Here is a 24,269-nt window from a genome sequence, read left to right as displayed (position 1 = left end):
TGGCTGGACATTGCAAAGTCACAGCATGTTAGGAAATTGAATAGGAGATAAGAACTAAGTTTAGAACCAAAATACAAGAACATAGTTTCAACTATAAGGCCCAGAGGATGAATGTGGAAACATCTGAGTGATGGCACCATGTTACATGAACACTGCAATAGTTTTAAAGGGCAGCATCTGCCATCACACTCTTTAATGCCATAAGCAGATCAGACATTATGTTGTAATGCTTAAGAGATAAAAATCACAGCACACACATATAATTAAAACCTTTTAATTTCTGTCAGCTACAGTGATAGAAAACTGCAGCCATGTTGATTTTCAGTGAGCAGTAGTAATGTGCTCACCTGCAGCTGGTTCTCACTGCATCTTTATCTGTGTGCAGAAATATGGATAGTAATCCCAAATTACCCCAAATATGTTGTGGGAGCACTGCCCATCCCAGTGAATGAGCACTGGGATGGGCAGTGCTCATTCATCCACAACCATGCAGAAGGATGGAGGGGAACATAAAGGTGATGTTATGTTGTTGACTGCATTCTCCATGGCAACAGCAAGATGACCTGAACTCCTGCTGCAGATCATTTCTACATGCAGCTTTCTGCTCCTCACCTGATGTCCTTCTATGAAACACTTTGTTCTTAGTGCCACCAAGGGCAAGGCATGTTGTTATCTCCAAACGGGAGCAAATAACAGAGCCTGGGTAAGTTATCAGTGTGGTGAGTGAGTGTATGCTATTACTTCAGAGGGATTTACTCCACAGTTACCCTGTTGTGTAATGGTACTAATGTCTGACTGTGATTTCCAGTCCAGTAGAACATGTTGAGCTGCTGGGACAGGACTGTCTCGTGGACAGTCCTGTCCGGGAGACGGGACTGTCTCCTGGACAGCAGACATGTCTATACTTTAGGTTTAACCTAGATGAACACAGCTGTCAGTGACCCACATCTGACATGAGGGCTAGTAGTTTGATGATGAAGATGGTGATGTGCATGTGTGTGTGTGTGTGTGGTTCAGTATTGTTTCATCCCAGTTTGTCTATGTCCAGCAGCTCCTGCAGTTCATTCTTGATGTCTTCAGGCAGCTCCAGGGGCGGCAGGTCATCCAGACACAGATCTTCCTGAGCCGGCATCTCCAACGGCGGCAGCTGAGGGATAGCGATCTTGCTTTTCCCACTGTTCTTCCCTTCCTGCCCGCTCCCCGTTCCCATGGCACCCGCTGCATGAGGGAGCACCCAGAGCTCAGAACGCTCCCCAAAGTCTGCGGCCTCAGACTGCAGCCGGGAGTTCTCCAAACGTAGCCGCTCATTCTCGGCTGACAGCCGCTGGTTATCGTTCATCAGATGGTCAACCAGGCGCCGCAGGTCATCGATGGTGGTCTGCTGCTCCTCCAGGCGGGTTTTATCATCCTTGGTGGTTTTGGAGCCAGGGCACGGTGAAGTCAAACGCTGGCAGGCTCCAGCCTGCCGAGTATGGAACTGGTAAAGCAGGGTGTCATACTCTCGCTCACTGATTCCTCCGCCTGGTTCAGCAGAGAGCCTGGCAGTGTCAGCAGCTGGAAGCTGGCCTGATGGCTGGGTTTTGGTTAGGGGGCCTGGCCCAGCGCCGGGTCGCGCCCTGGTTGCCTCACGTCGAGTTTCTCTCTTCCAGCGCTCTTGAATCAGCCGCTGCTGTTTGATATGGCTGTCTCTCTGTAGCTCCATGGACAGACGGGCCTACAGAAGCAGAACACCAACATCAGCCATGAAGCTACGCTACACTACGCTAGTAATGACTTCTAACACTGAGTTGACAAAGAAAATACACAGCTATGGTACACCTTTATTTACAAGTTTAATGCAGTATGTAACTTTAATAAAAATATATTCTTCTCATAATATTCAAACTCTGTTATGACAATGCAATATGAGGCAAATTATTTGTGAAAAGCTCAATCTCCTCCATCTTCTAACTGAGCTACTATTGCTGTCTGAAGAAGTGCACCAATCAGAACCAGGAGGCGGGGCTTAGTGCTGTCACTCAAACTCATGTACTCGCTGCACAATGTGCTAATGGAAAAAAAACAAAACAATGTGCTAATGGAGGAGGAAAAAACTCAGTATTACAGGAAAGCTCTTTATCCGCTGTCATCGGTGGCTATGCTAACTTATCTTAGCATTCAAAACAGAATCGACTACCTGCATCGTTAGCAGAGAGTGAGGAGGGGTGAGAAGCTCATTGAATTGGCTCAGTTTGTATTGATTTTGAAGCAAATAAGTAAACAATTGTTTGTTTTAGTATTGATTAAATCTTGGCTGCAATCATGAAATGAAAGAATAATCTGAAAGCAGCCTTAGACTCATGGGAGTGTCAACCCTAAAGCAGTACCTTCGTACCAGAGCTCTTGTTAATAGCTTCAACCTGCTTCACCTGACAAAGTCAGGCAGACAGAGAGGAAAGACTGGGAGTTAAAAAAAATAGAAGAGCTCAAGCTTGGGCTGTTTGTTTTACAAAAGGACAGAGGACTCATTATGTGTGAATGATGAGCCAAGCTGAGAACTTAGCTAAATCTGTTAGCAGCTTCTCCTCAGAATGATGGGAAAACTGTTGCTATATTCAGTAACTAGGCTCTCCTGACATGCCTTGGATTGGATGAGCATGAACAAATAATAGTAACATTAATCTAACTGTAAGCCATCACAGATCACAGATACATAGAGTGGATTTAGATCAGTAATTTCAGAATCCTGTCAACAAGAATCAGTGCTGGAGGAATCCTCCTGAGAGGAATAACAGATTCTCACCTGTTCACACTCTGTTGACTTCATTGCTTCTGTGAGAAGATCTAAAAGAAACAGAGAGATATGGAATGACATGTAGTACCCTCATTTAGTCATGTCTTTATGCTAGTTGTATACCACCCCATACCACTAGAGGCAGTAGCAGATCTATGGGGAAGCAATAAAGTGAGAGATGAAGAAGCTATGCAGAAAGAATCAAAATGATGAGCTGTGTGGAATATCATTAAGAGAAGTTCAATAGCATGCTGAGTGGAGCTCATTCATAAGAGAGCAGAAATTACATACATCCCAATAAATAACATCAATAAAGTAAATCATTTGAAAAAGGGATTTTACTTATTAGTAAATTACTGAAGCACCATAGAAATACAATTAGACAATAATGATGTGACCTATGTTTTCATTGTTATCCCCTGTGAGCCTGCCTGAGTGACATTTGGAACTACTGCCTGACATGAGTATAATTACAGAATAAATTACTAGGAAGACCACATAGCCACACAAATATTTGTCAGTGTAGTCCACACAAATGTTTCCATTCTTACAGTTCTTAAGAGTAACACATCCAGAAAATCGTACCTGCAGCTTTTCCATGGCAGGAAATGGCCTCTTCATACTTTCCAGCAGAGACCAAACGTTCTGCCTTTCTGCACTGCTGATGTGCCTGAGCACAGTTAGATGATGGAACATGTGCAAGATGGTAGAAACAGGGAAAAGGATGCAGAATAAAACACTTTGCTTTGACTTGCATTTTGTTCAACTGCATTATATGCATTAATTAATAAGAGATGTCCAACTTTCCAGCTCAGAAACTTGGAAATATTTATGAACACACAGTAACTGCTTATCAAATGAGTCTAAACATCAAAGTAAAAAGAAGAATTATACATCAGTTAGCCAAGTCATGACAACAGCAACAAAAACCCTGAAATAGAGGTGGACCAATTGTCGTTTTCTGGGTGATTGCTGAAAACCAATTTTTAATAAGCCTGATCTGCCAATTCTGATTTTTTTCTGAAGATGATTTTTTTTTGTCTGAAATGTTGCTATATATAGCAAGAAAGTTGAGTTTCTTGTTATGTTAGCAATAGACCCTTTTCACATGACGTCACACAACCTCCGTTTTGGCTCGAAGCTGTGTATCCTTAGTTCCGGTGTACATAGTAAGTAACGATAAAGTTGTCTATTTCATATATATATATGTAAAATGGACACATATATATCTATATAGAGACATATATATAGAAAGAGAGATTTAGATATTTATTTATATATATATATATATATATATATATATATATATATATATATATATATATATATAGACATATATATATAGACATATATATATATGTCTATATATATGTCTATATATATAGACATATATATATATGTCTATATATATAGACATATATATATATGTCTATATATATATATATATATATAGACATATATATATATATGTCTATATATATATAGACATATATATGTCTATATATATATAGACATATATATATGTCTATATATAGACATATATATATATATATATATATATATATATATATATATATATCAGCTGACTGTATAGCTCAGTGGGTAGGACACCAGTCTACCACCCGGGAGACCGGGGTTCGAATCCAGGTTGGGGCAAGTTACAACAGTGCAATTGAGCTATGCAGTGTGGGTCCCTAGGCAAGACCCTTGGAGCTATATAGCCTACCTCATACAATGAGAGACACTGATAAGCATGACATGCCGGCTCAGACGTCGCCCGGCCAAACAAGGTCTGCGTCAGGTGCTGGGGAACCAGAGCACCTTGATGAAAAATGGGCTACTGGAACAAGACGGAAATGGGCGAGAGACGAAAACATGGATCTGTTGGAGTGCTACTACTCAAGTAACCCTAGTCAGAGGGGTTACATGCAAAGACTGAGGGTGGAATGGTTACTTCGACACCCACAGTCTACAATGACTGCCAAACAACTAGTAGCTCAGTGCTCCAACATCCGCAAACGGCAACTGCTATCACAACTTGAGATTGACGAGGTACAACACAAATGCTACGGCATAAGGGAGGAGCCCAAAGGTAAGGTCAGGGGGGAGTTAACTACTCCCCACCCCGAGACTGGGTATGCAGCTGAACGAGACAGCAACTGACCTGAGAGAGAGAATCGTGGCCCGAATGAACACCAGGCAACCCCGACGCCAATTACAACGGCTGAGTGAAGTACCATCAGAAAGTCTCATTGAAGATGTGAATGCAGCATTGAGAACAATCCCTACCAACACCATAACAGAAACCAATGAGCTGATATACAACTCAGCATCAGTGATCCTTGAAATGCTCGGCTATAAGAGCAACCATGAGACCCAATATCCATCATGGAAAAGACGGTTAGAGGCTAAGATCAAGATAACAAGGAGGGAAGTGAGCCAGCTGTCAGAGCTCCTAAGGGGTGCAATGAAAAGATCAGTACCCAAGAAGTACAGCCAGATGCCCATACCTGAAGCACTCGAAACTGCCAAACAAAGGCTCCAAGCCTTGGCCAGCCGCCTAAAGAGATACACAAGAGCCACCCAACCAGCTAAAGTGTACTCTCAATGGCAGGGTACTAACAACAGAGCACACCTGTTAGAGATGTACAACATCAATAGGACTCTAAGAGCCTTCATTGTAAACTCGATGGGGCTGTGGAAAACCACCCTTGAAGCCAACTGCAAACCGCTTGCCAAGACTGGCTACGGATACCGACTTAAGAATGGGGCCACAATCAGTCACCTCCTCTACATGGATGACATCAAGCTGTACGCCAAGAGCGAGCGAGACATCGACTCACTGATCCACACCACCAGGATCTACAGCACTGACATTGGGATGTCATTCGGACTAGAGAAGTGTGGCCGGATGGTTACAAAGAGAGGGAAGGTCGTCCGCACAGAAGGGGTCTCACTCCCAGAGGGAACGATAGCAGACATAGAGCACAGCTACAAGTACCTGGGAATACCACAAGCAAATGGCAACCTCGATGAGGTCACAAGGAAAGGAGCCACAGCCAAATACCTCCAACGAATAAGGCAAGTCCTGAGAAGCCAGCTCAATGGCAAGAACAAGATCCGTGCAATAAACAGCTATGCCTTACCAGTAATAATATTTAGCTGGCCAATGGAAGAGATGAAGGCCACGGATGTTAAGACTCGGAAGCTACTAACCATGCATGGAGGGTTCCACCCCAAATCCAGCACCCTGAGACTGTACACGAGCCGTAAGGAAGGAGGCAGAGGACTAGTGAGTGTGAGAGCCACTGTCCAGGATGAAACATCTAAGATCCATAAATACATCAAGGACAAAGCCTCAACGGACGATGTGCTCAGCGAATGTCTCAGGCAATGGGGAACAGAGGACGAGGTGCTGGAGGAACCATCATGGGAAGACAAGCCCCTACATGGGATGTACCACCGACAAATAACTGAAGTGGCTGATATCAGGAAATCCTACCAATGGCTGGAGAAAGCTGGACTCTGGAAAGCTGGAAAGATGGTAATGTCGAACCAACCGGACATTGTGGTGGTGGATAAAGAACAGAGGAAAGCCGTTGTGGTGGATGTAGCAATACCAAGTGACCACAACATCAGGAAAAAGGAGCATGAGAAACTGGAGAAATACCAGGGCCTCAGAGAGGAACTGGAGAAGGCCTGGAAGGTGAAGACCACAGTGGTGCCTGTGGTCATCGGGGCCCTCGGGGCAGTCACCCCCAAACTGGAGCAGTGGCTCAAACAGATCCCAGGAACAACATCAGACATCTCAGTCCAGAAATGTGCAGTTCTAGGCACAGCCAAGATACTGCGCAGAACCCTCGAGCTTGAGGGTTCTGCGCAGTCCTCTGGTAGAGGACCCGAGCTCAGAGGATGAAAGAGACCACCCACGGAGGGTGAGAGGGGAATTTTATATATATATATATATATATATATATATATATATATATATATATATATATATATATCTGACAGCATATGTTATCAGACAGAACACCGGAGCATGGAGTTTACATGGAGTTCTCTAAAACATTTGCCTAAAATAAGATTTGAAGATAGATCACGATTTGCAAACCAATTTTCTCTGACAACAAAATCTAAATTAGACAAAGGCTACAAATTCTTCACCGAACAAAACCTGTTTGACTATGAAGGTAGGTATTTTTGTTTTGCGTAACCGTTAGCTTAGCATTAGTGAATTTTGTTAGCTAGCTAACTACGTGACATAACTGTTCCTTAACCAGAACTTTTTACTTTTTTGAACTATAACGTTTTAGGCTCTAATCTTGATCAGATTCTTAAATTATAGACTGGAGTTGCCACTCATCCCATAAAATAGGGGTTTGTTTGTTATAAGCAGAGATGTCCGGTGCCGCCGCTGCTTTGTAATGCCTTCCTCTAATCGGACCACTTTTTCCGGTAACGAATAATCTAACGAGCTCGTATTTCAAATCCAGTAATCAGATTAAAGTTATTTTTATGTCCTTTATTTTCCATTAATACAGAAAATGAACCTCTAAACGTTACATCACTGACAGGCGGCGGTGTATATGTTTCCTAACTGTGGCTAAAGCTGCTGCTAGCTGGTTTACTCATGATCGGAGGCTGGTTGGAGAATGGTAAATTGACAATGACTAATAACGGTTATCTAACACGTAAACACTGTTTTATAAAATACAGAAAGTGAACCTCTAAACGTTACAGCACTGACAGAGAGTATATTTTTTCCTAAATGTGGCTAAAGCTGCTGCTAGGTGGTTTACTCTCCGATCGGAGGCTGTTTATTTTATACACAGTTAGAGAATGGTGAATTTACAATGAGTAATAACAGCTATCTAACACTTAAATGCTGTTATTATTAAACTTACCTTTTATTATATCCTTAAGATTATGAGAATGCGGGAATTTTTCAGCTTGGTTCCCAAGGCAAAATCACACCGGAAGTAAAGATACCCAGGTTTGAGTTATGGCGGCCATTGTCTGACGTCACTGTGAAAAGGGTCTATAGTGGAGTGACTATTGTCAACTGCAAACATGACCTGGAGAATCTATCAGACTATCTCACAGTAGAGCAACAGAGGACTGTGGCTGATTTTTAGCCCTTTGCTGAGGAAGATAAGATCATTTGATAAGATCGGCTTTACATGTAAGCGATCACCAATCCCCCAAAATTAAGGAAATTGGGGATGATTTATTGGTTCAGCCCTACCCTGAAACAATAAAAAAAACATCTCATAATCATCCCTAGCCATGAGCCCCTTTTCATGAGACCCCTCCCTGTGAAAACAGATATATGGAGCAGAATACATCCCACAGCAATGTGCTCACATAACGCAGTGAGGAGCTCAAACAGTGATGTTTAGATTAAATAGCTTAAAATACACAAACAGTCTCCAAGCTCTCTACATTGTATGAACACTTAACACATGATTAGACATAGTTAAATCTAACACACACAAAGAAGCTCAGAGTTCTCGCTGAAACTTGGCACATCCATGATTAAAAAATGGTTTTCTGGGAGCATGTATGTAAATAGTGAAATTATGATTCTGGTTTTACTGAGACTGTGCAATTTCATCGACATGATTTATCATCATACCAAGCTGGAAGTGGAAATATACAATACAGCAGATAAAGCTGTATTGTATTTTGTAAATGTCACTCTAGTGACATTTAAAAAAATAATATTTCAGCTGCAGATAAAGCAGCTTAAATATTACTTTTTTAAATGTCACTAGAGTGTTACTATGGTGATAATTAACAGCACAAAAACAGCACAAGAATTCACCTGTCAGACAGGTGAGACAGGTGAATTCTGAGGAAATTCTCCCTCACGCAGCACAGACTGGGAATCGTATGGATATGCAGATGTAAAAGTCATTCACTTGATTCGGGTGTGTTGGAGCTTAACAAGGTTAAATTATTACCTAAAGTTTCATTGATATGTCACTACTAACATTTGTGAAAATAAAGCTAAATAAAAATGCCGTTCTCGAGGGATTTCTTATTAAGCATTTTTGTCCCTCGTTGTTATCCATAGAAAAAAAGAGAAATAAGTAATTTCCCATCACACCTCAAAAGCGTTAGCATATCAGAAATCCAAACCGTTGTGACGACTGTATTTAGCAGCTCACGTAATTGGTTTTCTTCTCTGTCGTTGCCAGATAGGAAAATGATTGAAGTCGTTTAATGACACAAAAACATTAAACGTGTGCGACAATTAGTCAAGGGTCAACGTGTGGACAAATATTGCTACTATAATCGCAAATAAGCAGTATACTTGACCCACAACCGAAACAAGCATGACAGATTCTAAACCACTGTACAGTAAGTCCTTGTAAGGCACTGTGCAGGCATTTAAAACCAGCGCTAAAGCAGATACCGGATCGGTCAGTTAACATTCACCATGCTAACACGGACTCTTTTACATTAGCCTGTTATTGCAACATCAAGATGGGAACTTACCAGGTTCAGCGGACTGTCCACGACCTCCATGGTGTCGCTTCGTCGATGGTTTACTCTACATGTACCGTGCCTCTGAGCTTCGGGGAGTGTCATTCGCACAAAAATACAAATATATAAAATGTATAATAAACACAAAGAAGAAAATTACAGTCGAGGAAGCTCAGTTGCCCTCGTAGCACTCAAAGGTACAGCAAAACGTCGTGACGCGACAAACAGTCAATTCAGACGTGGCAAGAGGCGCACGCGCAATAGACCCTTTTCACAGTGACGTCAGACATTGGCCGCCATAACTCGAAGCGGTGTATCCATAAGGATATATATATTATATTATGTCTATGGGTGTATCTTTATTCAGGTGTGATTTTACCTCGGGAAAAGATGCGGAAAGTAGTGAAAAATTAAGTGGAATCGCTCTTTAGCTATTGGAAGCTAGAATTGGAAACCAACTTCAGCTTCGTGGAAAACTGACTGAAAAATTCACGGATACTCTATCTTAAGGATATAATAAAAGGTAAGGTGAATAATAAGTGTTTTTTTTTTTTTTTGGTTGAGTCTCTTTTCTTTGATTGAAACTTTTTTTATGGGTACTTTTTTTATGGCTCTCTTTTTTTGTTGAAACTTTTTCTGAGTTTTTGGTTGAATTCGTTTTCTTGCTTATACAACTTTATTTGCTTTGGGGAAGCTTACATGAACATTCTGGGCGGGGCTTAAGGACGAGCGATGTAAGACGTGTTCCGATTGGTTAGTGCTGAAGCCGCCCGGTGGGGTTCACGGAGGTCTCGCTCGGCTTGGAACGGATTGATGGTTAAAAAGTGAGAGACAGCAGGCGCAAATCGTGACACCGCACCTACTAATGGCACTTCCGGTGGCAGGTGTGACACCTGTCACAAGTGCCACTGCTTTCGGGACTAGCTGCCAGTGCTGCCACTGCGTTCGGCTGACTTCGGCTGACCTCGGCACCTCGTACTGGCACTTCCGCTGACACCTGCCACAAGTGCCACTGTTTTCGGGTCTAGCTGCCAGAGTTGCCACTGCGTTCGACTGACTTCGGCTGACCTCGGCACCTCGTACTGGCACTTCCTCTGACACCTGCCATTAGTGCCACTGTTTTCGGGTCTAGCTCTCAGTGTTGCCACTGACTTCGGCTGACTTCGGCACCTTCCAAGGGTTGCCACGACCTATACTGGCACCTCCCACGCCTCACGGACCGCTCTCGCCTATTTTTGCTGACGAGATTTAGGGCGGCCATCTTATAGCGTTCGACCGATCCACTCAACGTTATATGTTTAACAGGCACAATCACGTATTTGAACATTTAATCTTTCATAACATGCTGTTTTGTTACTGGAAACCTTATACATGCAGCCATATTTATAAACAGTTGTATTTTTAAAGTATTTTTAATTGTATTATACATACTTCAGCATATTTAAATATGCTTAGTGGGGAAAACAATAGAATAGGAATAGAATATTCTTTGGTGACAGCTTCTGTGTCAGATTTAATATGAATGAATTTATAATTAATGAAAATAATGGTGGATCTGGCACAAAGTATTGCATTTCCTCTTAAGTATTCTGTTCCCTTAAAAAAGTAAATATGCCCTGGTCTATTTTTTATACAGTCTCAAATTTCAGTTTCCAATAAACAGCCTCAGTGAAAACATGTTGACAGTTTCCATAAGCTGTCACTTGTGCCACGGGCTTCTGGGTAAGGTGCCACTTGTGCCACCTTACCACTGGGTAAGGTGGCACAAGTAAGGTGGCCATGGGTGCCACAGGCTGCTAACCTCATTCTCTATCTGTTTCAGACAGAATGTAGCATATGAATAACTTTAGTTCAAACAAATAGAAATAAAATATATCTTAATTACAACATAATTCTCATACATATTTAAATATACAGCCGGTGTTCAGACTTAAACAGAGAAAGACAACTCCTGCACTGTCAGATGGGACCTCTTCTGCAACAGCTGATAATAGCTACCACTAGGTACCTACCACTACAACTGATACTCGGTTGCCATGGTATGTCAGTGCTCACAAGCTCCTGTCAATTCCGGATTATAATTATTTTCATACAGTGACCTTAATATAATGCTATTGATTATTAAACCGGGTAAGTTCACTAATATTGACTTATTAGTTAATATTTGTGACAGTGGCAACATGAGATATTGACAATTCCAGAGTGACATTATGTTCAGCATGGTTCCATGACAGTGCACAGGATGTCATAAGTTATAGTGGCCACTATAACTTTCATTGTTTTTTGTTAAGATAATGCAATTTTTAAAAAAAGAAACATGTTATCATAATTTTCCAAAAATGCCTGTTAACCAGGTTTAAATAGTTATTACTTGTTTTTATTTATTAAATTTAATCCCCGCTATTTTTCATTATTTGTCAAGTTTATTACAGATTTGTGTGGCATAAATGAAGGTTGCTTCTCTGTGTTTGTTTCTGGTTCTGTTCATTGTCTTCAAAGTTTTCTTATTCAAAGATGAGAGAATGACTAAAATCTGAGCTACAAAATGCATTTCAACAGCATTTTCAAGGCAGCAGGAGGACTTTCACTTTCAAGTTAAACCACCTTCAAATTTTTTTACACCAATATTGAATATTGATAAGTCAAAACACAAAGTATTTACACCTCAAAAAATTTGACAATGTGTGAATCCTAAGCAGCATTAAGAACAAGATTGTTACATATTTTTGGAAATAAAAATTACTTTGGGTTATACTTAAGATGAAAATGCTTTTTTCAAAGAAAATTGTGCTGCTTACATATTATTTTATTTGGCAGATATGTTTCAACATTTTTTCAAGTTTATGTCACAAAGTATATGCATAGTAATTGATTTGTCAATATTTATTAGCCATTGTATATAAATACTTTAAACAGCAATTTGAAGTCTGCTGTAAAATTCATGTTTAGTCAACGTGTGAATTTACTACATCAGGATCAAATAACTTATTATTCCTCCATGAGAAATTATGATCATTAAGCTTAAATTTATTTTTCAAACTTGATTAATTTCTACAATATACGTTAATTAGCATAGCTTACAGAGTCTGATTATTATTACTATTATCCAGTTGCAACATTTGGCTTCCTGTTGCACCATGTCAGCCACTGTTCTGCGATATAAACATGGGCAAGGATTGAATGTCATTTTGATTAAGTAAAAAGTCCTATTAACTATCAGTGATGTGTGATTAACCAGATGTGTTCTTGAACATAGTGACAGGTTCCACTGTAATAGTGACACTTTATAGTATATTCAATTGGCCATCTTGCTTGAATTAAACTCAGTCAAAAATATTCAAAGTGTTAAATGGTTAAATGGAAAAATTCAATGGTAATTGGTTATTTAACCAATTACCATTGAATTTTTTTTATAAACACGCATTATAAGTAACACGTTTTCAAAAAACTGTCATTGCCATCCCCCAAAACATCGGCACCAGTTGTGACAGCTCTGAAACATCCTGGACACCTAATGGCAGGTCTAGCGGAAGCCAGACTCAGCTGTTACAAAGGTGCCGAAACCAATGGCATCCCTGATACCTGCTGTGTATTTGATTAATACAAAGACGAAAGGAGTCGGCTGGATTATTCAGATTAACTTTAGTGAATAAATAGGATGAACGAATCATACATGATATACAAAACGTGTAGGAATTCAGCTAACATAAGTATTTCTGCGAAAAAAAACTCTTATTAAATTCTGTCTTCTTCGTCTGTCTTTAAGTTCTTCTTCTACTAGTAATAAAGCATCATGGGATATGTAGTCCATTTGCCTAAGTCAGTGGCAACACTGACAGCTAGACCCGAAAACAGTGGCACTAATGGCAGGTGTCAGAGGAAGTGCCAGTACGAGGTGCCGAGGTCAGCCGAAGTCAGCCGAATGCAGTGGCAACTCTGGCAGCTAGACCCGAAAACAGTGGCACTTGTGGCAGGTGGCAGCGGAAGTGCCAGTAAGAGGTGCCGAGGTCAGCCGAAGTCAGCCGAACGCAGTGGCAGCACTGGCAGCTAGTCCCGAAAGCAGTGGCACTTGTGGCAGGTGTCAGCGGAAGTGCCAGTACGAGGTGCCGAGGTCAGCCGAAGTCAGCCGAACGCAGTGGCAACTCTGGCAGCTAGTCCCGAAAGCAGTGGCACTTGTGGCAGGTGTTACACCTGCCACCGGAAGTGCCATTAGTAGGTGCGGTGTCACGATTTGCGCTCGGCCCTGCTGGAGGTTATTTTACCTTTGCTGTGGCGTTTTACAGCCACTGTAGTTTCTGAATGAACAAACTTGGACTAATTACCTCGTTCGTCTGTGAGTTTACGTCATTCACAACAAACATCAAACACGGTAAATATTCATTAAGTATTTAACAAACAAATGGCTTCTACCACGATAATTATGTGAAATTAAATTGTCTAATTAAAAAAATAAAGTTTTATTGCTCTCTGGCATCTTGCTTTGAGCTCAGAGTTTGAGAGGCTTTTCCTCTATCAAACAATTTTTTTGCTTCTTATTTAGTGGAAATATTGATGTTGATGAGATTTTCTCCAAAATTATAAACTTTTCCAACCTTTATAGCTCCATTGTTAAAAATGTATCTCTAACATTCACAAATGACATTGAAATAAAATCCAGTCCAACATCTGGTTTGAAGTGAACCTGTTGGAGGAAAAACATCCCAACTTCAGAAGATGTGCTTTTAACCAAACAGAGCTCTCGGTGGTTCCTCCTATCAGTATGAGAGTCAGGGTGAGGAGGTGCCATGTTAGGAAGACGAAGTGGAAGCTGCAGGATCTTCAGAACAAACAGGTCATGATGCTAGGCCTATTGATTATCCCTCTGTCTGGACACAGAATCAATATAACCAGTTTAAAAGCTAAAATGAATGGTTATATGCCAGACATGGAAAACTGGGATGCACTGGGATGATGTTCAGAATTTAGGTCTCATGGCATCTTGCAGTGTTAACATTGCAGCCAGTGGGTTGAGGGAATACAGCTTTATTTTGTAGCAATTCAAGAGTTAGTACCCCAAGAATTAAAAACTACCTTCATCCCTGGATATAATCCATGTTTCTGTCCCATATTTTTATGGCATTAAGGATCTGCAAGTTTTGTTTTTCCACTGAAAGCTCTGGTTTGCTCAGTAAATGCCATGTGGGTGAAATTTTATGGATGATCCTCTGATGTCCCATAGTCCTGAAAGCAGCACAGAGCTGCTCCACCAGAAACTGACAGAAACACTGAAGAGAAGAAGAGTTATGATTGATATTGTTGCAGTTCTATTCATGATTTAATGATCAGAGCACAGTTTTTCGTAAGTAGTTTAAAGTTTAATCTGGCATTGCTGTGCATCTTTTATGAAAGATTTAACATCAGAAAATGGTACAGAACAAGAATATTTTTTCCACTCTGTTTAGCTGCTGATAGGCCTGCCGATTTTACGTTAAATGTCCATTCATTGCATTTTTCGTAGACATCTGTAAAAATAATTTCTATTCACATGGCTTTTTTGTTCTCTGGGAAATTATTTTTGACGATAAATACAGAAACAACCATAAAAATAAAAACAACAATAATGATAGTAATGTTAATAATAAAATAATATTTAGTGCAAAGTAGCTTACAAATTCTTTGATGGGGGCCGGTGAGGAACCTGGACAATGGATAGGGGGGCGCTGGCCCAAAAAAGGTTGAGAAACACTGTTCTAGGGGGATGAATGATAGTTAGAACACCTGTTTGCTGTAGTGTGTAGGATTTTAACTCATGACCACAAACGACGTGATTCTTGGACTAGAAAGAGAGTTTGTCCTGAAGATCCATATTAACGGATTTGTAGTGCACACTTGCTGATATCTCAGTTACATGCGACACCTGCCAATCTTTAATATATTCACATGCACGCTGGAGTTACTTTATTATGTTTCTCTGTTTTTCTAAGTCTCACTCCTTTCTACAGAGGGACAATAGAGAAGCCAGCAAAATCTCTGTATGGTTTGGAGCATGTAACACTCACTCTATACTTTTATAGAGAGAGTGGTAAGAATCATTGGGACTGAGCATCCTCCATTCTTGACAACGCTGGCAGTTGCTGCCTGTCCAAGGCTCGGACAAATACAAAAGACCCCTTGCATCCTCAGCATGGTTTGTTTTCCCTGCTGCCCTCTGGGAAAAGATTTAGAAGCATTAAATGTAGAACAACCAGATTCCACATCAGCTTCATCCCTCATGCCATAGGACTAGTAAATCGTCAATAATTTAATCTTTTATTGTTTATATTCATATTGATTCTTTTATCATTACTTATTCATTTTATTATTATTGGAGCCTTGCAACGACATTTCTTTCAATATGTACATATATGTACATGACCTTGACTACATGCCAAACACCTTTTATTTCCCACACACTCCAACACCAGACAAAAGAAGAAAGTTCTTGGATGAGTTCAAAATGACAATCACAGAGACCACCATTAAAAACTTCTGTGGTTGATGAATCAGTGGACAGATGTACTCAGTGTGATGCAACACATAAACATCAATGCTTTGGATTTACAAACCAAAACAGTCAAGAACAGACCTTGATAGAAAAATGACAAGTGCAATGGAAGTTCTTTGCAGGTTGACAGCTTCTTTCCTGGCATGTCCCACATGGTATTAAAGGTCAGACGCCCAACATTCATGCTCATTACACTTATCCTAACAATGTTAAAAAGGGCAGTAGAAATCTACTTCTAGAAAACTAACCGTATATTTAAAAGATTGCTTTCAGTAACTTGTATAAAGTACTTTGTAAAAGTAAAAGCTGCAGTTTTAGTACAAGTAAACTTACAGTACACTTCAAAATATACTTTCATAAACGTAAAGTGGGTCAAATATTCTCTAGAAAGTACACATGCTAATATACTGCTAGTACACTTGGGGAAATATACCTTGCTCTAGTTGAGTATATAATGACATGTACTTCTTTTTGGAAAGGGAACCCACAGCTGTCAACCTCTGCAAAAACGCAAAATATTTTTTTATATTTTTATAATATTAAATAATATAATATAAAATAATATTAACATTAAATTCTGCTTTTAATACATATTACAATTTTTAGTGTGAACTGGAATTTAGACTTGTAATGGGCTTACTTAAAATATATTTCTGTAAAAACAGTCCCTTGAGACTATTAACACACCCTATTCCAGATGTGATGTAACATCAAGTTTTTCTTTAAATCAAGTTTACATACTCCCAACTCTTACTTATGAAAATTACAGTTTCACTGCAATTTTTGTTCATTTGTAAATTAATAAAACTGATGGGAACATGGGGAAGCTGCTTCACAGAGGATGCTCTGGCTCTGTTCGCCTAACCCCAGACAAAAATCGACGATCCCTAAATATGGATTTATGGATCCCTAAATATGCATTTAGGGATCCATAATTAAGAGCCATTTAAACATTTTAGCTACTTTATCCTAAAACATTAATCGCATTTTGGTCAGCGTTTTAGTTTTGTCATGTGATTTAGTTTTGTCATGTGATTTAGGTTTGTCATGTTCAAACCGGAACTACATGTGTGTTCGCCTGGTGATGCATTCAAGTTTTCTCGGAAGTCTTAGTTGAACGCTGCGAAACCGCCAACTCCTGAAAGCAATGCCATGCCAGTAACGTCCTATAAACCAACCAACAACTTTATCGACATTATATGGGTATACTGAATTACTGAATTCAGAAATTCTTGTATCGACTTTAAAGGTCGGTTTCAACTTCATGGCGCATTCTAATTCCTTTTCCAACTGGTAACTCGATAATCCAATTTACGAGCATGAAAAGAACGCACCAAATGAGTCCAGGAAGTGACTACTGATTGACATCCATACAGGACTTTATCACGCATTTCATTAATCGTTAGAGGGGTTTTAGTTTGTGCTTACGCTTTGTGTCCTTGTCGATTTGAAACAGATTTTAGTTCCAGTCACAGCGAGGCAGCAAATGTTGATAAAGAAGAGAAGCCATTGGTGCCTGATAGCTTCAGGTATGGTGTCATTAATCCTGTTCATGACGCTGCTGTACAGCGGCAGCAGTGACGGCGGGCTGCGCCGGAACAGCTCCAGGCTGAGACACGACTACCAGCTGATGGGCAGACCGCTATACAAACTGGACCTGGGCTGGCCCAAGAACCCGGAGATCTTCACCGGAGAGGTGTTCTGTGTGGCTGTCAACCAGGATGCGGCGGTGGTGTACGTAGCACAGAGAGGTACACACCTTAGTTAATGTGACACTGTTTGTGCTTTGGGTGTGCAAACTAAAGATTTATCAGCAGCAAATGTCACCTGCTAAATAACATTTTTTTCCCCAAAAAATGTTGTTTAGCCTTACAAGCTCATGGCCTGTTTTTGAGAAATATGGCTGAAAATAACATGCCCAAAATGAATTGAATGCATCTCAAGAACTACAGAGTTTATTTTAATTGTTTTGGTATCAAAACAAAGGTAAGACCCTAGAGAATATATTACAGCTCTAAAAACCACCCTGCCTGTTACTGATGAAAGTAAATTAATATGATACACAGCAGAAATTAGGAAACATTATCTATTTCCGCCTAAAAAACAGTTCAATATATTAAGATTCCTTTTAAAGCAAGCAGATGAAATCCAAAACCTGTAGTAAACAACAGTACACAATCTGACCTTTTACTGTGCCAAGTTTCATGAAAAAAAAGTTAATCATATGACTTTTAGAGAGGTCCTACTTGATAAAAATCTAGGCGGACCTTCCAAATTAGCCATTTTGGCACAATTTGTGCCATTTGAACTTTCTCAGTTTTTTTTTCTGTAGGTTCTGTTTCAATCATTTATTCTTATCATAAAATAAATAATTATTTATCATAGATAAGTAATTACATCTAATAATTGTTTTTGGAGGTTCCTTTTAAAAATCCACATTGCATTCATTCATAAAAAGAGAAAAAAATAGACAAATTGTAATAATCTGAAAATGGAACAGATTAACTCACAATAACATTTCAAATATAATTATATAACAATGAAAATGCAAATAGCAATGAAAACTAAGTTGTCAAAATGATATAATCACATGAAAAAACTAATATATCTCACAATTATATTACAATAATAATGCGCTCTGCGCGTAAAATCATGCAATTCTCCATTCAGACGTTCAAAATTACGCTGGGCAGTTTCTCGGGAACCCATTGGCCAATTTTGATGATTGACACGTCTTTCGAACCGTCAGAGCCAATAGAATCCGAGGGCGTTGACATGAATACGGAACCTAAAGCCATTCACCAATTACAGGGCGGAAAACGCACGTGACCTACATTGACGGAGTTCGCCTCTAGATTTTGTATAAGGTAGCCAGGACACGGAAGAGGCTCTGGGCGGAGCCGAAAACAATGTGAGACGGACTTAGGGAAAATGGATTATCGAACCAAGTGGAAATATTTAGTCTAATAAGGATTATGACCACGAAACAGCAAAGGTAGGACTGAATTTATGCTTTTCGCTTCGTGAAATGAGCTATTTCTTTTTGTCTTCTTTAGCTGCTGGTTCAGTGAGTTTTGCACGTAGCGTGGTGACTCTGGTATTGTTGGAAACGGCAGAGCTTCGGCTTTACTCTGATCGATAGTTTGTGAGGATCGGGCCACCTAGCTCTTTCACTGTTGCGTTTTTTACCGGGTATGCCTCGTTAGCATCTAATTACGTTTTTTTTTATCAAGCTGCTTAGTGTTCAAGCTGGGTGTTGTTGAGGTAGAAAATATTGTTTCTGTCATTTAGAGGAGCTTTTCCCCGATCCGTGGATATGCAATATGCCTATATTGATAAATGTATAGCATGTGTTTTCAATTGATCTTGTTGCGGCAAGGGCCGAGGACCCAAATTTGGGTCCTCTCGTGAATGACAGGTTAGCTGGTGACAAACATTAATGTTTTTGTTTAGTTTACATCAGTGTAAAGATTGATGGGAAGCTGAGATCAGATTAATCAGCTGAGTAAGCCAAAGTTAATTAAATGGGGAAAATGCAGATGTCTTTTGAAGAACATTGCTCTGTTCCACCTATTTGTTTATTTACCAGTGATGACAGCAAGAGTGAAAAGAAAACATATTTGCAGGGGTTGAAAACCTCACTGTTTAGTTATCATGTTGAGATGGTCTCACCAATTCTATCGAAAGCCTTCCACAGGCTTTCAAACTCAGCAAACAGCCTGCAGTGCAGATTGTTAGTTTTCAGGAATGTGCTTCTACAAGGGCCAGAAAATAGATGCCTGAGAAGATAATCAGCTAAACATCCAGATTCTTTTACATTGGGAACAACAAGGAACATTCTGAGATGTTGAAAAAAATAGAATTTGTTGACCTCTTTGACTGAAGTAACTCCGATGATTCTGTGTGATGCATCAAAAACAGCAATAGCCTCTTTTTGAAAGGTTCTTTATTGTTCTTTTTTTTCCATTTTTAGACTTGTTTCTGGTTATCTGAGTCAGTGTTAACTTTTACTTTTCTCCAGGAGCTAATGTCCCCAAGGTGCTGGTCTTCACCACAGAAGGAGAGTTTCTCATGTCATGGAACACAACCACTCTAGAGATGCCTCATGGGATGTTTTTAGCAGATGCATCCTCCAAAGATCCCACCATTTGGATCACTGATGTCGGGGGCGGTCCATATGGCCATTCCATCAAACAGTACTCCCCATCAGGAAAGCTTTTGCAGGTAAATGCTCCTTTTAGATTTTTCTTTTATGCCAGAAACAGGATTTTAACACAGAAACATTCTCTATCACTCACCATTGTTCTATAATCTTTTCTTGCATGTGTCAGGTGCTTGGGACTCCAGGTAAAGCAGGTTCTGGGTTGGACCCTCTGCAGTTTGACCAGCCAGCTGAGATTTTTGTCCATGAATCAGGTGAAATGTATATTGTGGACGGTGATGGAGGCATGAACAACCGCCTCATCAAGCTCTCTAAAGACCAGAAAGTGTTGTGGATGCACGCAGAGAAAGGACAAGGCCTGGCTCAGTTCTACGTTCCTCACAGCGTGTCAGTGGATAGTGCCCAGAGAGTGTGGGTGGCTGACAGGGGCAACAAAAGGATCCAGGTGTTTAACTCCATCACAGGGGACTGGCTGGGCACATGGGGCAGCTGCTTCACAGAGGATGCACCCTACTCTGTTCGCCTAACTCCAGACAAAAAATATTTTGTTGTTGTACAGCTAAACACCAATCAGATTACACTGCTGGATGCACCACCTGTTGGGTTAATTGGTCAGTGCAAAGTGGCAAGCGTCATCCAGCTGGCGGAAGATGTGAAGCCCCACCTGGTTGACCTGGATCTAAAGGCCGGAGCTTTGTATGTGGCAGAGATCGGAGCTCAACAGGCTCAGAAATTCACTCCTTTTAGTCTGGGTGGAAGTTTGCTTTGAATGCATGCTGAGTTAAAACTGAAATATTGAATTGGAAGAGCTCAGATGTAACGGAGATTCCAGTTTTAAAATGTGCCAGGATGTCGGTAAGATTTCTAATTATGTTTTAGAAAAAAAAAAAATCCTCTCAAGCTTAATATTACATGTCCTATATATCGTCTGGTAAATCTTTCTCTAAGAAATCTCGTCGTGAACTGAAAGTTTACCAATTGTTTGAATGACCTTTATTGTTTCTGCTGTTTAGTGCATTTATGTGCCATGTCCCTGCCAGGTTGCACTGCTTGAATACATCAAAATCCATATGAAGATGAGGAGTTTATTTTTTTCATCCTGCTGTTGACACTTGTAGCTGTTTGTGCTTCATGCTGACTCAGTTTGTACTTTACAAGATTTAACCTGATTTATTCTCAGTGAAGTGACCCATGTTTCAACTTTATAATGGGAATTGTTTTGCACTTTTTTTTTCTATGAGTCTGAGTTGATTCTAATGGAATGCTTGTAATATACATGTAAAAGTAATCATACCGTAAGTAAGCTTGTAAGTGGTGAAAGTGAAAAGAATTTTTGATATTTCTCTGTGGTTCAAGGCTGAACCAACTGTCTGAAAGAATAATATGAGTTTGGAATTCAGGCTCTGGTTTACTTTGAAGTATAGTTGTTCTGTTGGCATTAGGGTATAAAGACATGATACTCTTTTTTTAAATTATTTTTGTGTGGTTATCAAGTTTTTTTTATTCTTTTGTTTGTGATTAAAATCAAGGATATTAATGATGGATACATTGTAAAAGTGTAATTGTTCTGTTCTTTTGGTTTTAGTATTTAGAAATGAGTTTCTATGAAATTATTGTGAATTATAGTTCCCTTGACTGTGGTCGAAAAATGTCATGACTCCTAACTTATTGAAAATGAAGAGAAGTGAGGATGGTGGAAGCTAACCACTAGTGACACCATCTGTAGCTGACGCTAGCTACTTAAACATCTCAGTCTGTTAATGTTTGCTAACATGATAAAGTACACCATTTTATTAACATCTTTAGTTTTCATTTTAAACAGCTTGTCAGTTTAAACAATGTAGACAAGGGATCTATCACTGTAATGTTTTATAGAACCTCACTTAAGTATTGAGGTTAAAACCTGTCTTATTTAGATGTTTTAAGATGATTTTTTCTTCTATTGTCATAAAGCCTGCAATTTCCTTCAATGTTGAGTGTTTTTATTTTAAATATCATTACATATATCACTATGTAATAAACAAAATTAAGGTAGAATGTGAAAGCAGTGTATGAACTCAAGTCTACATGATTTGTTTAGAAACTTCCCTTTTTCAGAGTCTTACATTGCTGGTAAAGAATTCAGTCAAACTATTTTATATTGCTGCTTCAGTTCATTGAATGTTCCTCCTAGCAACCCATCAAAACAAGTCATACACCTGACTGTGCTGCCATCACTTTAACTTCCACCTTTGGGAATTTTGACAGCAGTCATAAACATTTTCTAAGTATTCTTATTTCAATAGGTTCAAATAGCATTACAACCCTTCTTAGACTGATGGAGAGCAACAGTTGCTGAAAGAATGTGATTTTTTATTTATTGTGTGGTCCAGACTTGTTTGCACCACACCATCAAACTGATAAAAGTTCTGCTGTTCTGGAGGTGGACGCGTACTCTGATGAGTTATAAATACATTTGATTAGCCTGGCTGCTACTTCTTTTAATTATTGTGGAAGCATTAAGAAGTGTAGTTTCTCCTGCAGTCTGGCTTGGCTATTGTAAAAAAAAGCTGTTCTAATGTTTTTCTCACAATTTTGATTAGTTAAAACTGAGTACACATACAAAACCAGAAGGTGGCTCCCTGGAGCACACCGCAAGCACCATACACCTGCCACAAAGATAGTACCCTGTTGCTCAAGATGGTTCTTGATCTTGAGTGAGAGTGCACTACCTATGAGGAAGCAATATGAGCTGGAACCAATCTTGGTGGGCTCGCGTACCTCGAGAGTGAAAATTCTCAAACACCTAACCATCACATACCTAACCCTAAGCCTAACCAAAACTCAATTCACACCTTAGTCCTAACTCTAACCCCTGACCCAAAAATAGGGTTTCCCCTTGTGGGGACCAGGCTTCAGTCCCCACAACGTAGTATATGTCAGGATAATCGTCCCCACAAGGTATTACAAACAAAAGCACACACACACACACACCTTGAACTTCTATTGATCTGAGGACTTTGTATTGATTTTTTTTCATGTACCATTTACCAGACACTTATCCTAACCATTTACCAGTAACTTTCTAACCTTAGACAAAATCTAATTTACACAAGAGGGCACTGTGGTACCAAATTCAAGGTGAGCAGTGGGTGACCACTCTTTTTTTTCTTGTAGATCCTGGACTTTTTAAATGTAAATTTAAAACATTTTCCTTCAAACGGCTTTTAATAGTAGAGCTGTGATGCTCTGACACTCGCACACATTTTGTAGGCACTCTTTATTTCATTGCATGTTTTCAAAATGATTTTTTATTCTGTTGTTTTCTTCTTTGTGTGTTTGATTATTTCTGTTTTAATTTTGCTGACTTTGTTCATCTGTTGGATGTTGCAAAGCGCTATATAAATAAAGATTGATGGATTTATATTATCCTAATTTTCAGAGAAACTGAATTTCGGGGTTTTAATTGACTTCAAGTCAAATCAATCAAAGTTAACAGAAATAAACAAAACATGTCAAGGCGCCACTGTGTATGTAACGAATTTATCTATTTTAATGTACAAAATACATTAACATTTCATTGATATTACAAAGTCCTGTGTAATTCTCCATACAGTCGACTTATGTTACATTGCTTCCACAAGGTGGCGCTAAGCTCATAAATTAGTAATTTTTTCCCCTCATGTGAACAGTATACTACCTTTTTTATTTAAAATATTTACGGGGGAGTTCAAAAGGTGATTTTATTGTCAATATGTGATTTAAAAAAAAATAAACATAGTTCAAAACATATTTTATATTAAAGCCAAACATATTTAGTTGAACTGAGATCACATGTAAGTGGAATTTGTAAAATTGTTTCCTTTAAAATCTGAGTGAATATATATTACATGTAAGCTTCGCCCATCCACCTCCTCAAAGTAGGTAACACAATTATTTACACCCTCTCCTATTATTCAGAAACAGACTAACACTGTAAAACAAGCACATTCACAATTAAATAATATTCTGCCCACCTTCAATGAAAGGGTTAGGATTAGTTAATTCAAAGCAAAGCAAATTGTCTTTTATTTTCTAAAATATTTTAAATATGCATTTTAACACTATTTGTTTTCAAGCCTGTTAAAACAAAATCAATGTACCATGTTCAGATGGAGAGTAAATCACTTATTCATTTTTTGATCTTACAGTTTACACAATAAAACTATTATTAGTTCTAACATAATTTATTGCTGATTAGTAGAATATTTGTTAATGAAATTACATAATGTCTGTTTTTAATGCCAGGACACTTGTTAAATAAAGAAACAAATTCAGCTTGACGGTGTGGAACAGAAAGG

At 39.3% G+C, this 24,269-nt stretch overlaps 2 protein-coding genes across 2 annotated transcripts; one reads left to right on the top strand and one right to left on the bottom strand.

The window, feature by feature from the left end:
• Positions 1-260: 260 nt before the first annotated feature.
• Positions 261-9,531, bottom strand: nrbf2b (nuclear receptor binding factor 2b). The gene is made up of 4 exons (XM_088016542.1): positions 9,278-9,531; positions 3,359-3,443; positions 2,783-2,823; positions 261-1,714 (listed from the first exon to the last, which is right to left on the bottom strand). Exons 1-4 carry the CDS (start codon positions 9,368-9,370, stop codon positions 1,025-1,027), a joined length of 909 nt encoding a protein of 302 aa, XP_087872668.1. The 5' UTR covers positions 9,371-9,531; the 3' UTR covers positions 261-1,024.
• A 7,586-nt stretch (positions 9,532-17,117) lies between these two features.
• On the top strand, positions 17,118-21,920 carry nhlrc3 (NHL repeat containing 3). The gene is made up of 3 exons (XM_014978250.2): positions 17,118-17,539; positions 19,810-20,012; positions 20,120-21,920. The coding sequence occupies exons 1-3, from the start codon at positions 17,275-17,277 to the stop codon at positions 20,717-20,719; spliced, it is 1,068 nt and encodes a 355-aa protein (XP_014833736.1). The 5' UTR covers positions 17,118-17,274; the 3' UTR covers positions 20,720-21,920.
• The last annotated feature ends 2,349 nt before the right edge of the window (positions 21,921-24,269 follow it).

This window comes from Poecilia mexicana, unplaced genomic scaffold (assembly GCF_051168715.1).
Source record: "Poecilia mexicana isolate PSO_F unplaced genomic scaffold, ASM5116871v1 scaffold_19, whole genome shotgun sequence".
NCBI classification, from domain to species: Eukaryota; Metazoa; Chordata; class Actinopteri; order Cyprinodontiformes; family Poeciliidae; genus Poecilia; species Poecilia mexicana.
Note: the sequence above shows the minus strand (reverse complement) of the source record. Positions and strands in the feature narration are given on the sequence as shown.

Coding starts and splice junctions, on each gene's coding strand:
- nrbf2b (XM_088016542.1), bottom strand. CDS start 9,370: ATGACACTCCCCGAAGCTCAGAGGCACGGTACATGTAGAGTAAACCAT. Junction 2,824..3,358: donor CTGCCATGGAAAAGCTGCAG/GTACGATTTTCT, acceptor TGTTTCTTTTAG/ATCTTCTCACAGAAGCAATG. Junction 1,715..2,782: donor AGTCAACAGAGTGTGAACAG/GTGAGAATCTGT, acceptor CTGCTTCTGTAG/GCCCGTCTGTCCATGGAGCT.
- nhlrc3 (XM_014978250.2), top strand. CDS start 17,275: ATGTTGATAAAGAAGAGAAGCCATTGGTGCCTGATAGCTTCAGGTATG. Junction 17,540..19,809: donor GGTGTACGTAGCACAGAGAG/GTACACACCTTA, acceptor ACTTTTCTCCAG/GAGCTAATGTCCCCAAGGTG. Junction 20,013..20,119: donor CATCAGGAAAGCTTTTGCAG/GTAAATGCTCCT, acceptor TGCATGTGTCAG/GTGCTTGGGACTCCAGGTAA.